This window comes from Salvelinus fontinalis, chromosome 2 (assembly GCF_029448725.1).
Source record: "Salvelinus fontinalis isolate EN_2023a chromosome 2, ASM2944872v1, whole genome shotgun sequence".
Classification (NCBI taxonomy): domain Eukaryota; kingdom Metazoa; phylum Chordata; class Actinopteri; order Salmoniformes; family Salmonidae; genus Salvelinus; species Salvelinus fontinalis.
The window spans coordinates 15,275,628-15,292,022 of record NC_074666.1 but is presented as its reverse complement, the minus strand read 5'-3'; the positions used below and the strand labels follow the sequence as shown (position 1 = coordinate 15,292,022).

The following is a 16,395-nucleotide window of genomic DNA, read 5'->3' as shown; positions in this document are numbered from 1 at the left end:
AAAAAAATCACCATTTTGCAGAACATATACAATGTACATCAACTTAACAAAAACACAATGGAAGGGTGACTACCTTAATTGAGATAGGGGCTTGCCATTTGGGACGAATTCAGGGTCGTTTTCCCAGTCCCTATAATGATTCTTTCGTCAACGTGTATGATAAGAGAACAGATTCCTGCAATGAATGGATTCAGGCCTGACTGCAGCATGCGCTTTAGTGATAGGCGTTGACCAGGCGAAGGCTGTAGGTTATGATTAGTCCTTTCTTCACATTTCAACATTGAAATGTAGCCCAGCGTATGGTAGGCAATTTATATAACGTGATATTTCATGCGCAAGGCTAACGGCATGTTGACTGAAGCTCAAGTGTGCAGGTGGAGTGAAACATGTTCAGATGGGGTGGAGTTAATTGTTGCTGCCGCAGGAAAAAAAAACGTGACAATCAATTGAACTTTGAAACTTGAAGCAAGCAAACAGACAGAATGGCTACCGATTTTACTCAGGATTCGGTGTTGCACTTTCTCCAATTCAAGGGTGGGAGAGTGAAGAACTGTGAACTGTTGGCGCACTTCAAAACTTTCCTACGCGACCACGAGAACCAGACGCACAACCGGCAACTGTTTAAAACGTTTGTGAACTCTGTGGCTGTGGTGAAACCAGAGGAGGGAGTATCATACGTTGTGCTAAGGAAGAAATGTCTGGGGCAGGTTGCTGGAGATATCGCCTCCGCATACCACTCACCCAAGCCTCCCGCTAGACAACAACCGGAGCCACAGGCGAGACGGAGAGAGAGAGTCCAGTCATCGAGAACTCCGGTAAACCGAAACCAGCAGAGAGGTCAGAAGGGACTGATTGAGACCCACTTTCATGAATTACACGTTCCACCAGGCGACACCAACCAACCCACCGACAAGGTATTAGCCTCGGCTGGAATTGTCGACAACAACAATGTGGAAACAACTATCAATTACGAAAAGCCTATCCAATGCTCCTCGCCACATGTGCCACCTCCTATATACAACAGAGATGCACCATTCCTCCCATCGTACAATGCATCAATATCAAAGGGGTCAGAAGATGGGAGTGGTCAGAGCTTTGAAGCAGAATGGGAACTGAATCACAAAGGTATTTATGTCAGCGGTTCCAAACTTGGCCAGCAGTCAAAAGAACCAAAGAGGAAGAGGTCCTATCCGCCCCCTGAGTTCCTATACACAGAGGTGAAACCTCCAGCGCCTCACCTAACACAGGTGCCACAGAATACAGTGCAGCCACAGAGGAAAACCTCTGAAGCTGACCACAGAAGAGCAGCTACAGGATGGCCACTGCTCACCACTCTAGAGCATGCCAGCTCCTCTCCTTGTTTATCTGATGGTTACAGTCCTTCTGGTGCTCCCCTGACCCCTGACCCCCAGGTGACGCGGAGTAATGGCAACTTGGATGGCAGTTACCACCTCCACCATAGGATCCCACAGCAGCCCAGACCAAAACAAGATGGACTCCCAGCAGCTCCACTGCACGCTACACCTGCCTCTCAGCTGACGCAGAGCAATGTCAGCCTACCTATACCACAGAAGGATGGAGTCCCAGCCCCTGTTCCTGACATCCAGTATCCGGAAGAGGGAAGAGCTGCTGTTACCCAGTCCGGAGCCCAGACCCTGCCTTTCCCATGCAGCCTATCCCTGGACTCTGCCTACCAGTACCACACTCCTGCTGGGTCTACGGGTGGGTCTGGGTACCCTGAGCACCACCACCACCAGGGCAGCTCTGCCTTCTCCTTCAGCCACAGCCACAGCAGTCTCTCCCTAGCCCAGTCACTGGACTCCAGGGATGAGTGGCCCCAGCGCTCACCTAGAGAGGAGTGGGCCAGCAATGAAACCCTCAGCTACCAGGGCCTGAACTACCCAGGTGAGCAGCAGAGGGTCAAAGTGCACGAGGTGCTCTGCCGTGCTCAGGAGGCCAATCTGCTCTCTCAGATGCACCGCGCCGAGAGGAGAGCGCCCTGGCCTCACCATCACTCCACCGGTTACCTTGACGATGAGGCGAACAGAGCGTTGTCATGGCACCACTCCACAGGTCATCTCCATGATGACAATGGGTCCAAGTCCATTGAGTCCATCTCTCTTCCTGGTTCAGACCCCGAGCACCACCTCCGACCCCCTGTTCGGCGAATCAGCAGCCGGTTCCGCAGCCGTATGTGTCGCAGCCTCGGCGCCGACCTGGACCAACTGTTCCCGGAGGACAGCGTCTCGGCACGGCACCACCGCCTCCACCTCCTCTCCTCCAACCTCAGCATCAGCCACTCCTTCTCCACCCCCACCTCTCGTACACCCAGCTACAGAGACCTGAGGCGGGATATGCACTCCGGGGCCTCCAGTAACAAGAGCCTGAACGGAGCCTCTAACTCTGGCGGCCATGACAGCTCCTACTTCCACCGCCACGATCTGGTCCCCCTGGAGGCGAAGGAACATGACTGGCTGGTGAAGGGCGCCACTGGGACCTGGACCGACATCTACACCCTGTTCAGAGATGAACCCAGCCTCCTCACCAAGAGAGACTTCATCACTGGTTATACCATCCTGCACTGGATCGCTAAACATGGAGACCACCGGGTCCTCAACACACTCTGGTACGGAGTCAACAAAGCCGGGTTGAAACTGGACGTGGATGTGAAGACTACCTGTGGCTACACGCCTCTTCACCTGGCCTCCATCCACGGGAACAAGAAGATGATCCGACTGCTTGTTTATAAGTTCAAGGCTAACGTGGCCCTCAGGGATACCAGTGGGAAGAAGGCCTGGCAGTACCTGGGCCAGACCGGCCCCAAGGACCTGTTACAGATGCTAGGGGGCCCTCACTGCTGGACTTCCACGGGGGGTAGCGCCACACCCCAGTCCTCAGGGGGGAGACCCACAAGGCACGCTGCAACCTCGGCCACGGTAAAGAAGTCCACGTCCATCTCTGGGTTCCTCAAGCATAAAACCCTGGTGAAGTTCCCAGGATCTCAGTCTCCCGACTCCTTTGTGTGAGAACAGCGTGAACGTTAGGGTGAGTCTGCCTGCTCTGAGGATGTGGCTACTGACAAGATCTACCACACAGCTCAAGGCTCTTACTTTAAGGAAGCTGTTTGGGATATTTACCACTTTGATTTGTCACTTAAAAACTTTCTTGGTTATTTCAAATGTTTTTCCATTTATTTAAAAATAAAAAAAATATATGTAAGACCAAATAAATAAGAGGGTGGGGATTATATTATTGAGCTGTCTAAATGAACGTATTGTGATTTGGATTATGACGTGGCATCAACTATCACTCGTGAAATCCTATCATGACACAAAGCAATAGAATCAGTCATGTAAGTTGGAGTTCCTAAAGGGATTGTATTAAACTATGATACCTCGGTATAATTGCTTTGCTATTTTGTTTATTGTGGTGAGTAGCTTTTTTTTATTTGCTGCTGGGGAAATGGCTTCCATTCTAGTGAGCTCCTTTTCAATGACCAAAGAATACTCTCTTTTTTTATTTTATACCTTTTCTCTAACAAAAGTGGACTGTGTGTCAGTTGTTAGCGTTCAAGTGGGTTCAGATTTCAAGTGATGTGACCTGAGTCTGGAATGTGGTAGTGAGAGGACTTTTTTGTTGTTGTTGTTCTTCCTTTGTTCAAAGGCCTTTCAAAGTAGCACTGTGTATTGCATCATCTGACTGCACTAAAATGTCAGGAATCCTTCCCTTCGGTTGCACCAGGTTGCTTATCTTGTACAATGTTGGAGGTTCACTCAGTATAGATTGCTTGTCTTTATTCACCTTTGATTGACACGACAAGGCTTAGACAGTACTCACATGAACTGTATTCTCCATGTGCACTTAAATCATGTTTTTATGATACCTCATGTCCTGAGGTGCTTCAACAATCCAGACTGGTATTTGATGTAGCTCTGAAGCCATTTCCATGAAGGGATATTTTGGTAACGAGGCCCTTTATCTACTTTCCCAGGGTCAGGAGACGGCTCTGTGTCCAGTATTAAGGAAGTTAGAGGTAGTTTTGCGAGCCAATGCTAACTAGCGTTAACGCAATGTCTGAAAGTCTATGGTATCTGCTAGCACGCTAGTAGAAGTATCCCTTTAAACACTCTTATTCATTTATTTAGTCTCCAACACTAGTGTTGTTGATCAAAATGAAATGTTAACCTGTGTTCAACTTTAACTTGCAGAGAGAGGGCTAATTTACAAATGGAACCCTATTCCCTATATAATGCACTACTTTTGACCAGAACCCTATGGAACCCTATTCCCTATATAGTGCACTACTTTTGACCAAGGCCTATATAGGGAATAGGGTGCCATTTTGGGGGACACACAGCCTAATACTCAAAACTTACATGTACTGTACATTTGTTTTGCTCTTAATGGAAAAAAACTAAACAAAATGATATTGTCACTGGGTGTTAATGGGAGGCTGCAGTGATATCAAGCAGTGTATTGTATAACCTGTTAGACATTGTCTACAGCTTTACTTTTCTATTAATAAAAAGCATATCATTGTATATTAACTGCTATAGTTGTTAGCATTTCTTCAAAGATTATTGTCAACACATAGCTGTTTGTGTCAGCTCTGCTGTTTAATGTTGTAGCATGGGCTCTCCAGTGGCTCAGCGGTCTAAGGCACTGCATCTACAGTCCCTGGTTCGGATCCAGGCTGTATCACATCCGTCCGTGATTGGGGAGTCCCACAGGGCGGCACACAATTGTCCCAGCGTCGGCCAGGTTTGGCCGAGGTAGGCCGTCATTGTAAATAAGAATTTGTTCTTTAACCGACTTCGTCAAGTTAAAATAAAGGTTACACACCCCTGTGATCTGATTCCTGTCAACAACCAAGACCTCGTTCAGTGGACAAACCTTCTGGAATTTTGCAGATAGAAACATCATGAAGCAGAGCAGACATGATTTACCCTACATGTCAGAGAGGCATGTCTGTTCTACAAAACTCATTTCTATCTGAACGTTCCACAATGTTGTCATGCTGAACGCAGACCTGATAAACAAGCATGTTTCTTTAGACTATTTCTCTCAACCTGTAATACAACAGGCAGTTAGGAGGGAATTATAGGGATAGTCTATTGGTTTTCTAACCCTGTAGGAGTCTATGGACCTGGTATGACAGCAATCCATGCTTTGGTTTAGGGCTCTATTCAATCCGTTTCGCTGAAGTTCAGCTTTACAGCGTGATTGACATTTAAAGGCAATGTTCCCACGATAGCGAAGACTGCATTCACGGTAAATGCTGCATCATGTTCAATTAATCTAAGTGACTTCATTGATCATCACAATCAATTTGAGATACATTTGGATGATTTGGAAATTATGTGTGAAAATTTTGTTGTTGTAATTTGGGTGAAATATCCCTTTAACAGTGGAAGGAAGGGTGAGAATATTATGACAAGTCCTACCAGCACTCTGACACTGCTATGTTGAGCTATCATGTTACACTGGGTTAATGTGCTCTCCTGAGGGCAAATAGTCCACAAGTCAAGTCACTAGGTCAGTCAGTGGACCAGTCAACTTCTAGGATGTGGAACGTAAACTGCAACACACACACTTCACACAAGCAGGCTGTTTCACATTGGGAGTCCCATAGGGCGGCGCACAATTGGCCCAGCGTCGTCCAGGTTTGGCCGGGGTAGGACATCAATGTAAATAAGAATTTGTTCTCAACTGACTTGCCTCGTTAAATAAAGGTTAAATAAATAACGTTAAAAAAATAACAATAAAAGCAACATGTTGCTGTATGACTTGACTTGAATGTCCAAGACAAATGTCCCTAGCCTGAGTGCCAGTCTGTTGGTTCTATCATGCCCAATCTAGCCTGAGTGCCAGTCTGTTGGTGCTATCATGCCCAATCTAGCCTGAGTGCCAGTCTGTTGGTGCTATCATGCCCAATCTAGCCTGAGTGCCAGTATAGACGGAGACAACAGATCTGGGACCAGGCTATAGAAGGAGACAACAGATCTGGGACCAGGTTATAGAAGGAGACAACAGATCTGAGACCAGGCTATAGAAGGAGACAACAGATCTGGGACCAGGCTATAGAAGGAGACAACAGATCTGGGACCAGGCTATAGAAGGAGACAACAGATCTGGGACCAGGCTATAGAAGGAGACAACAGATCTGGGACCAGGCTATAGAAGGAGACAACAGATCTGGGACCAGGCTAACACGTCCCTTCAGGGACAATAAAATTGATCTAATCTCATCAATAACAGAACAGATACAACATGGCTGATGACATTATAGAATAGTCAAAGTACAGAAAGACAACAACAAAGGCTCTGTTTAAAAATAGATTTATTTGTAAAACAAGGATCTTTTTTCCAATCAGCCTCCCTTCTCCTACGCTTCGTAAAGCACAATCGATACATGGAATTTTGATTAGGAAAATCTGTCAAATCTGAGAATTCAGTTATGCTTCTGAAAAGCTATGAAGAAAAAAATGGATGGCACCATTTGGTGAAAATATTAACATGAATATGTGCCTGATACAGTATATTTGACTCAAATTAGGATCATCTGTAGATGCTTTAAAAGGTTCTCTCAAAAGGACACAACAATATCAATTGGCATAGTACATTTTAGTGGAGGGGAAACAAGCAAGGAGTCACAGGACTCTACACTCACGCACGCTGACCACACACACACACACACACACACACACACACACACACACACACACACTCACGCTGACACCACACACACACACACACACACACACACACACACACACACACACACACACACACACACACACACACACACACACACACACACACACACACACACACACACACACACACACACACACACTCACGCTGACACCAAACACACACACACTTCCCACGGGGCAAAAACTGGTTGAATCAAGGTTGTTTCCACGTCATTTCAACCCAACAAATCAATACGATGATGTTAAATCAACGTAGAAAACAGTTTAGATTTGCAAAAAGTCATCAACAAAAGGATATTTAGTCTGTTTTTCACCCAACTTTTAACCTAATTCCAATGACATGGTGAAATGTTTTGTTGATTTCACAAGTTCTAGAACATGACATCATCATGACATCACCTTGCCTTCTCTGAGAGAAATCACATTTGTTTTAAATTTCACATGTTTTTTTTTCAGTTTCCAAAAAATATAAAATGTTTTTGTTGTTGTCATCTACATATTAAAAATCATAAGAGGTTAGCAGACATCATATGTACAGCCACTTGCGTTCCTTTTTTATAATATAAATAATAATAGCAGTTGTTGTCAATGCCATGGTAGCTTTTATCATAAACTATCATTTTCGAGTCTGAATTAGAAGTGTTTGAAGCATAATATTGCCTTAGATTGTGACTACATATTAATATGTGTGAGAGCGTGCTATTATGTTGGTAAAGAAAACAGGCCTATTTGATTTGATTAGATTTTTCAGGTCCGGTTCCTCCTGAACCAATAGGAACAGAATGAGAAATAGAAGCCATTCTAGTTCTGTCATTCTGACCATTCTGACCAATCAGTAGTTAAACTGCCCAAAAAAAGTGCTCAGCTGTAGTGATATACAAACGTAAAGGCACTAGTAATGTTATAAATATATGGGGAACAACATTTCTTGACAGGAAGTTGTACATCCACCATCGTTACTCTCAAAGCTTTGATCCACTCGTATGAATACAACTAGGTACTTCAACAGTGTATTGAATCAACCAAAGACATGCTGAGTGGCCAGTCAGAATACAAATATGTGAAAAAGCTTGAGTAACATAGGAAGCATAAATAGAGGCACAAGAATGCATTGATCGTGAATGCAATCTGTCTGAATGCGGTCTGTCTGAATGCAGTCTGTCTGAATGCAGTCTGTCTGTCTGCCTGTCTGTCTGAATGCAGACTGTCTGAATGCGGTCTGTCTGAATGCAGTCTGTCTGCCTGTCTGTCTGAATGCAGACTGTCTGAATGCAGTCTGTCTGTCTGCAGTCTGTCTGAATGCAGTCTGTCTGAATGCAATCTGTCTGAATGCAGTCTGTCTGAATGCAGTCTGTCTGTCTGCCTGTCTGTCTGAATGCAGTCTGTCTGAATGCAATATGTCTGAATGCAGTCTGTCTGAATGCAATCTGTCTGAATGCCTGTCTGTCTGAATGCAATCTGTCTGAATGCAGTCTGTCTGAATGCAGTCTGTCTGTCTGCCTGTCTGTCTGAATGCAGTCTGTCTGAATGCAGTCTGTCTGAATGCAATCTGTCTGAATGCAATCTGTCTGAATGCAATCTGTCTGAATGCAGTCTGTCTGAATGCAATCTGTCTGAATGCAGTCTGTCTGTCTGCCTGTCTGCAGTCTGTCTGTCTGAATGCAGTCTGTCTGAATGCAGTCTGTCTGAATGCAGTCTGTCTGAATGCAGTCTGTCTGAATGCAGTCTGTCTGTCTGCCTGTCTGTCTGAATGCAGTCTGTCTGAATGCAGTCTGTCTGAATGCAATCTGTCTGAATGCAATCTGTCTGAATGCAGCCTGTCTGTCTGCAGTCTGCCTGAATGCAGCCTGTCTGTCTGCCTGTCTGTCTGAATGCAGTCTGTCTGCCTGTCTGTCTGCAGTCTGTCTGAATGCTGTCTGCCTGTCTGTCTGAATACAGTCTGCCTGTCTGTCTGTCTGTCTGTCTGTCTGTCTGTCTGTCTGAATGCAGTCTGCCTGTCTGTCTGTCTGCCTGTCTGTCTGTCTGCCTGTCTACCTGTCTGTCTGCAACAAGGGGACAGACCGACAGACATCCTTCCTGCTCCATATAGAGCATGTCTCTCTCTTCAATCAAGTACTGTTGCATCTTGCTCGCCAGACTCATGGCGCTCCTCCCACTGGGTCAGAGACACAGCAACTGTAGGAGTGACCAGGAGCACTGTTGTTGTTGGGGTGATGTCACAGTGATGTCACAGTGGTGGAGCGGACTGTGTGGGTAGGACCAAGGTTAGGGCTGGGAGCTCTAAGGTTAGGGCTGGGAGCTCTAAGGTTAGGGCTGGGAGCTCTAAGGTTAGGGCTGGGAGCTCTAAGGTTAGAGCTGGGAGCTCTAAGGTTAGGGCTGGGAGCTCTAAGGTTAGGGCTGGGAGCTCTAAGGTTAGGGCCGAGGCTGGGGTTCAACCCAGGGATAGGTGAGCTGGGCTGGGCCTGGTGGTCCCCTGGAGGGATACTCTCAGCCAGCCTGCTGAGCTGTTCATCCCACTGCTTAAGGAGCTCATCCAGGTGTCTCTGGCGGATCAGCAGGGCTGGTTTCATACAGACGAAGTGCTGGTAGTCTCTAAGCTGCGGCCCAGTCAGGTACCCACCCAGGATGTCCAGTACCACACGCTCCCGCCTGTCCAGATTCTCCTTCAACTCCCTGGCATCCTCGTGCTGACTACACAGCTGCCTGCGCTTCTGCTGTAAGGACTCCTGAGTTAACAGAGATATATAGATTATTAGTCATCCTGGTGTTTTCTGCTGTAAGGACTCCTGAGTTAACAGAGATATATAGATTATTAAAGTCATCCTGGTGGTTTCTGCTGTAAGGACTCCTGAGTTAACAGAGATATATAGATTATTAAAGTCATCCTGGTGGTTTCTGCTGTAAGGACTCCTGAGTTAACAGAGATATATAGATTATTAAAGTCATCCTGGTGCTGGCGACACAGACTCCTGAGGGGAGAGAGAGACCGTTAGTGATAGGTGAATAGAGTCTTTACACAGAGAGACTCCTGGTTAAACTAGAGGAGATAGACATCCTGCCTGTGCTTCTGCTGTACACTCCCGAGGGGAGAGAGATAGACGAGATGTGGGTTAGTAAATACACACAGACACTGTGACCTGGCACCACCTAGTGGCCATCATGTGACACATCTACAGAACCATGTTCAGTATTAATGAGATAGGACACTAGTAGAGGACACTAGATTAGTAAAAGCCTTGATAACATATGATGACATTTGGGTAAAGTAAAGCAACCCAGGCTGAATGACACCCTCTCAGGAGGGCAGAATACAAGGTCACAGGAATCAATCCGTGTTTCAGAGGGGAGGAGCCCTGTAGTATCAGTGACTGATGTAAATCACATTTTAACACCGTCACGTTCCCTCATTAAAGGGAGGGAAGCTGAGGTAGCACCATGATGTCACCGCGCCTTAACACAGCCAAACACAAGAGGGAAAAGGCTTGATAAAGGCCCAGGCTCCGTCAGAACATCCCGTAGACCAACAAACTGTCTGCCGTTCTGTGACCTCATTCAATACCACACTATGAGACAGACTGTCTGCCGTTCTGTGACCTCATTCAATACCACACTATGAGACAGACTGTCTGCCGTTCTGTGACCTCATTCAATACCACACTATGAGACAGACTGTCTGCCGTTCTGTGACCTCATTCAATACCACACTATGAGACAGACTGTCTGCCGTTCTGTGACCTCATTCAATACCACACTATGAGACAGACTGTCTGCCGTTCTGTGACCTCATTCAATACCACACTATGAGACAGACTGTCTGCCGTTCTGTGACCTCATTCAATACCACACTATGAGACAGACTGTCTGCCGTTCTGTGACCTCATTCAATACCACACTATGAGACAGACTGTCTGCCGTTCTGTGACCTCATTCAATACCACACTATGAGACAGACTGTCTGCCGTTCTGTGACCTCATTCAATACCACAATACAATCACACTGTGATTCCCACTGTTAGGGGTCTCCTTCACACTGTGATTCCCACTGTTAGGGGTCACACTGTAGTATGTAGAGTGGAGTATCTTCAGCCTCTTCTGTGCTGTTATGTGTGTAGTGCCAGTGTAGTGTAGTGTAGTGTAGTGTAGTGTAGTGTTAGTGTAGTGTAGTGTTAGTGTAGTGTAGTGTTAATGTAGTGTTAGTGTAGTGTAGTGTTAGTGTAGTGTAGTGTAGTGTTAGTGTAGTGTTAGTGTAGTGTTAGTGAAGTGTAGTGTTAGTGTAGTGTTAGTGTAGTGTAGTGTTAGTGTCGTGTTAGTGTAGTGTTAGTGTAGTGGTAGTGTAGTGTTAGTGTAGTGTTAGTGTAGTGTAGTGTTAGTGTAGTGTAGTGTTAGTGTAGTGTTAGTGTAGTATAGTGTACTGTTAGTGTAGTGGTAGTGTAGTGTTAGTGTAGTGTTAGTGTAGTGTTAGTGTAGTGTTAGTGTAGTGTAGTGCTAGTGTAGTGTAGTGTAGTGTTAGTGTAGTGTAGTGTAGTGTAGTGTAGTGTAGTGTTAGTGTAGTGTTAGTGTTAGTGTAGTGCAGTGTAGTGTTAGTGTTGTGTTAGTGTAGTGTTAGTGTTGTGTTAGTGTAGTGTTAGTGTAGTGTTAGTGTAGTGTTAGTGTTAGTGTAGTGTTAGTGTAGTGGTAGTGTAGTGTTAGTGTAGTGTTAGTGTAGTGTTAGTGTAGTGTTAGTGTAGTGTAGTCTTAGTGTAGTGTTAGTGTAGTGTTAATGTAGTGTAGTGTTAGTGTAGTGTAGTGTTAGTGTAGTGTAGTGTAGTGTTAGTGTAGTGTTAGTGTAGTGTTAGTGTAGTGTAGTGTAGTGTAGTGTTAGTGTAGTGTTAGTGTAGTGTAGTCTTAGTGTAGTGTTAGTGTAGTGTTAATGTAGTGTAGTGTTAGTGTAGTGTAGTGTAGTGTTAGTGTAGTGTTAGTGTTAGTGTAGTGTTAGTGTCGTGTAGTGTTAGTGTAGTGTTAGTGTTAGTGTAGTGTAGTGTAGTGTTAGTGTAAGTGTAGTGTAGTATAGTGTAGTGTTAGTGTAGTGTAGTGTAGTGTTAGTGTAGTGTAGTGTAGTGTTAGTGTAGTGTAGTATAGTGTAGTGTTAGTGTAGTGTTAGTGTAGTGTTAGTGTAGTGTAGTGTTAGTGTAGTGTAGTGTTAGTGTAAGTGTAGTGTAGTATAGTGTAGTGTTAGTGTAGTATAGTGTAGTGTTAGTGTAGTGTAGTGTAGTGTTAGTGTAGTGTTAGTGTAGTGTTAGTGTAGTGTTAGTGTAGTGTAGTGTTAGTGTAGTGTAGTGTTAGTGTAGTGTAAGTGTAGTGTAGTGTATGTTAGTGTAGTGTAGTGTTAGTGTAGTGTTAGTGTAGTGTTAGTGTAGTGTTAGTATAGTGTTAGTGTAGTGTTAGTGTAGTGTTAGTGTAGTGTTAGTGTTAGTGTAGTGTAGTGGTAGTGTGCTGATAGTGTAGTGTTAGTGTAGTGTAGTGTAGTGTAGTGTTAGTGTAGTGTTAGTGTAGTGTAAGTGTAGTGTAGTGGTAGTGTAGTGTTAGTGTTATTGTAGTGTAGTGTTAGTGTAGTGTTAGTGTAGTGTTAGTGTAGTGTTAGTGTAGTGTAAGTGTAGTGTAGTGTAGTGGTAGTGTAGTGTTATTGTAGTGTAGTGTAGTGGTAGTGTGCTGTTACTGTAGTGTTAGTGTAGTGTTAGTGTAGTGTTAGTGTAGTGTAGTGTAGTGTAGTGTAGTGTTAGTGTAGTGTAGTGTTAGTGTAGTGTTAGTGTAGTGTAGTGTTATTGTAGTGTAGTGTAGTGTTAGTGTTAGTGTTAGTGTAGTGTAGTGTAGTGGTAGCGTTAGTGTTAGTGTAGTGTAGTGTAGTGGTAGTGTTAGTGTTAGTGTAGTGTTAGTGTAGTGATAGTGTAGTGTTAGTGTAGTGTAGTGTAGTGGTAGTGTGCTGTTAGTGTAGTGTAGTGTAGTGTAGTGTTAGTGTAGTGTAGTGTTAGTGTAGTGTAGTGTAGTGATAGTGTAGTTTAGTGTAGTGTAGTGTTAGTGTAGTGTAGTGTTAGTGTAGTGTAGTGTAGTGTAGTGGTAGTGTGCTGTTAGTGTAGTGTTAGTGTAGTGTAGTGTAGTGTTAGTGTAGTGTTAGTGTAGTGTTAGTGTAGTGTTAGTGTAGTGTAGTGTTAGTGTAGTGGTAGTGTAGTGTTAGTGTAGTGTAGTGGTAGTGTAGTGGTAGTGTAGTGTTAGTGTAGTGTAGTGTTAGTGTAGTGTAGTGTAGTGTTAGTGTAGTGTAGTGTAGTGTTAGTGTTAGTGTAGTGTAGTGTTAGTGTAGTGTAGTGTTAGTGTAGTGTTAGTGTAGTGTAGTGTTAGTGTAGTGTAGTGTTAGTGTAGTGTAGTGTAGTGTAGTGTACTGGTAGTGTGCTGTTAGTGTAATGTTAGTGTAGTGTTAGTGTAGTGTTAGTGTAGTGTAAGTGTAGTGTAGTGTTAGTGGAGTGTAGTGGTAGTGTAGTGGTAGTGTAGTGTTAGTGTTGTGTTAGTGTAGTGTAGTGTAGTGTAGTGTTTGTAGTGTAGTGTAGTTTAGTGTAGTGTAGTGTTAGTGTAGTGTAAGTGTAGTGTAGTGTTAGTGTAGTGTTAGTGTAGTGTAGTGTAGTGTTAGTGTAAGTGTAGTGTAAGTGTAGTGTTAGTGTTTGTGTAGTGTAGTGTTAGTGTAGTGTAGTGTTAGTGTTAGTGTAGTGTTAGTGTAGTGTTAGTGTAGTGCAAGTGTAGTGTAGTGTAGTGTAGTGGTAGTGTAGTGTTAGTGTTATTGTAGTGTTAGTGTTAGTGTAGTGTAGTGTTAGTGTTATTGTAGTGTTAGTGTTAGTGTAGTGTTAGTGTAGTGTTGGTGTAGTGTTAGTGTAGTGTAGTGTTAGTGGTAGTGTGCTGTTAGTGTAGTGTTAGTGTAGTGTTAGTGTAGTGTAGTGTTATTGTAGTGTAGTGTAGTGGTAGTGTGCTGTTAGTGTAGTGTAGTGTTAGTGTAGTGTTAGTGTAGTGTTAGTGTAGTGTTAGTATAGTGTAGTGTAGTGGTAGTGTGCTGTTAGTGTAGTGTAGTGTTAGTGTAGTGTTAGTGTAGTGTTAGTGTAGTGTTAGTGTAGTGTAGTGTAGTGGTAGTGTGCTGTTAGTGTAGTGTTAGTGTAGTGGTAGTGTAGTGTTAGTGTAGTGTAGTGTTAGTGTAGTGTAGTGTAGTGTAGTGGTAGTGTGCTGTTAGTGTAGTGTTAGTGTAGTGTTAGTGTAGTGTTAGTGTAGTGTAGTGTTAGTGTAGTGTAGTGTAGTGTAGTATAGTGTAGTGGTAGTGTGCTGTTAGTGTAGTGTAGTGTAGTGTTAGTGTAGTGTTAGTGTAGTGTTAGTGTAGTGGTAGTGTGCTGTTAGTGTAGTGTAGTGTTAGTGTAGTGTAGTGTTAGTGTAGTGTAGTGTAGTGTTAGTGTAGTGTTAGTGTAGTGTAGTGTAGTGTAGTGGTAGTGTGCTGTTAGTGTAGTGTAGTGTTAGTGTAGTGTAGTGTTAGTGTAGTGTAGTGTAGTGTTAGTGTAGTGTTAGTGTAGTGTAGTGTAGTGTAGTGTTAGTGTAGTGTTAGTGTTAGTGTAGTGTAGTGTTAGTGTAGTGTAGTGTTAGTGTAGTGTTAGTGTAGTGTAGTGTTAGTGTAGTGTTAGTGTAGTGTTAGTGTAGTGTAGTGTAGTGTAGTGTTAGTGTAGTGTTAGTGTTAGTGTAGTGTTAGTGTTAGTGTAGTGTAGTGTTAGTGTAGTGTAGTGTTAGTGTAGTGTTAGTGTTAGTGTAGTGTTAGTGTAGTGTAGTGTAGTGGTAGTGTGCTGTTAGTGTAGTGTAGTGTTAGTGTAGTGTAGTGTTAGTGTAGTGTAGTGTAGTGTTAGTGTAGTGTTAGTGTAGTGTAGTGTAGTGTAGTGTTAGTGTAGTGTTAGTGTTAGTGTAGTGTAGTGTTAGTGTAGTGTTAGTGTAGTGTTAGTGTAGTGTAGTGTAGTGTAGTGGTAGTGTGCTGTTAGTGTAGTGTTAGTGTAGTGTAGTGTTAGTGTAGTGTTAGTGTAGTGTTAGTGTAGTGTAAGTGTAGTGTAGTGTTAGTGTAGTGTAGTGTTAGTGTAGTGTTAGTGTAGTGTAGTGTAGTGTAGTGTTTGTAGTGTAGTGTAGTTTAGTGTAGTGTAGTGTTTGTGTAGTGTAGTTTAGTGTAGTGTAGTGGTAGTGTAGTGTTAGTGTAGTGTAGTGTTAGTGTAGTGTAAGTGTAGTGTAGTGTTAGTGTAGTGTTAGTGTAGTGTAGTGTAGTGTTAGTGTAAGTGCAGTGTAAGTGTAGTGTTAGTGTTTGTGTAGTGTAGTGTAGTGTTAGTGTAGTGTTGGTGTAGTGTTAGTGTAGTGTTAGTGTAGTGTTTGTGTAGTGTTAGTGTAGTGTTAGTGTAGTGTAGTGTTAGTGTTAGTGTTAGTGTAGTGTTAGTGTAGTGTAGTGTTTGTGTAGTGTAGTGTTAGTGTAGTGTTAGTGTAGTGTAGTGTAGTGTAGTGTTAGTGTAGTGTTGGTGTAGTGTTAGTGTAGTGTTGGTGTAGTGTTAGTGTAGTGTAGTGTTTGTGTAGTGTTAGTGTAGTGTTAGTGTAGTGTAGTGTTAGTGTAGTGTTGGTGTAGTGTTGGTGTAGTGTTAGTGTAGTGTAGTGTTAGTGTTAGTGTAGTGTAGTGTTGGTGTAGTGTTAGTGTAGTGTAGTGTTTGTGTAGTGTTGGTGTAGTGTTAGTGTAGTGTTTGTGTAGTGTTAGTGTAGTGTTAGTGTAGTGTAGTGTTAGTGTAGTGTTGGTGTAGTGTTAGTGTAGTGTAGTGTTAGTGTTAGTGTTAGTGTAGTGTTAGTGTTAGTGTTAGTGTAGTGTTAGTGTAGTGTAGTGTAGTGTTAGTGTAGTGTAGTGTTTGTGTAGTGTTTGTGTAGTGTTAGTGTAGTGTTAGTGTAGTGTTAGTGTAGTGTAGTGTAGTGTTAGTGTAGTGTTTGTGTAGTGTAGTGTAGTGTTAGTGTAGTGTAGTGTTTGTGTAGTGTTAGTGTAGTGTTAGTGTAGTGTAGTGCTAGTGTAGTGTAGTGTTAGTGTAGTATAGTGTTAGTGTAGTGTAGTGTTAGTGTAGTGTTAGTGTAGTGTTAGTGTAGTGTTAGTGTAGTGTAGTGTAGTGTAGTGTTAGTGTAGTGTTAGTGTAGTGTTAGTGTAGTGTTAGTGTAGTGTAGTGTAGTGCTAGTGTAGTGTTAGTGTAGTATAGTGTTAGTGTAGTGTAGTGTTAGTGTAGTGTTAGTGTAGTGTAGTGTAGTATAGTGTTAGTGTAGTGTTAGTGTAGTGTTAGTGTAGTGTTAGTGTAGTGTTAGTGTAGTGTTAGTGTAGTGTAGTGTAGTGCTAGTGTAGTGTTAGTGTAGTATAGTGTTAGTGTAGTGTAGTGTTAGTGTAGTGTAGTGTTAGTGTAGTGTAGTGTAGTGTAGCGTTAGTGTAGTGTTAGTGTAGTGTAGTGTTAGTGTAGTGTAGTGTTAGTGTAGTGTAGTGTAGCGTTAGTGTAGTGTGGTGTGTAGTGTAGTGTTAGTGTAGTGTTAGTATAGTATAGTGTAGTGTTAGTGTAGTGTAGGGTGTATTGTAGGTGTAGTGTAGGTGTAGTGTTAGTGTAGTGTTAGTGTAGTGTTAGTATAGTGT

At 43.4% G+C, this 16,395-nt stretch overlaps 2 protein-coding genes across 4 annotated transcripts in view; one reads left to right on the top strand and one right to left on the bottom strand.

The window, feature by feature from the left end:
- The first annotated feature begins 47 nt into the window (after nucleotides 1-47).
- Nucleotides 48-4,850, top strand: LOC129812867 (uncharacterized). Its single transcript, XM_055864812.1, has one exon. The coding sequence runs from the start codon at nucleotides 483-485 to the stop codon at nucleotides 3,024-3,026; it is 2,544 nt and encodes an 847-aa protein (XP_055720787.1). The 5' UTR covers nucleotides 48-482; the 3' UTR covers nucleotides 3,027-4,850.
- Nucleotides 4,851-6,323: 1,473 nt separating this feature from the next.
- LOC129812851 (protein Shroom3-like) overlaps nucleotides 6,324-16,395 on the bottom strand; it is a 160,820-nt gene continuing 150,748 nt past the window's right edge. For all 3 annotated transcript variants that reach the window (XM_055864792.1, XM_055864784.1, XM_055864800.1), the window contains one exon: nucleotides 6,324-9,442. In XM_055864792.1, coding sequence (XP_055720767.1) covers nucleotides 8,933-9,442 — 510 coding nt within the window. In that variant the 3' untranslated portion in view covers nucleotides 6,324-8,932. The remainder of the gene's footprint in view (nucleotides 9,443-16,395) is intronic.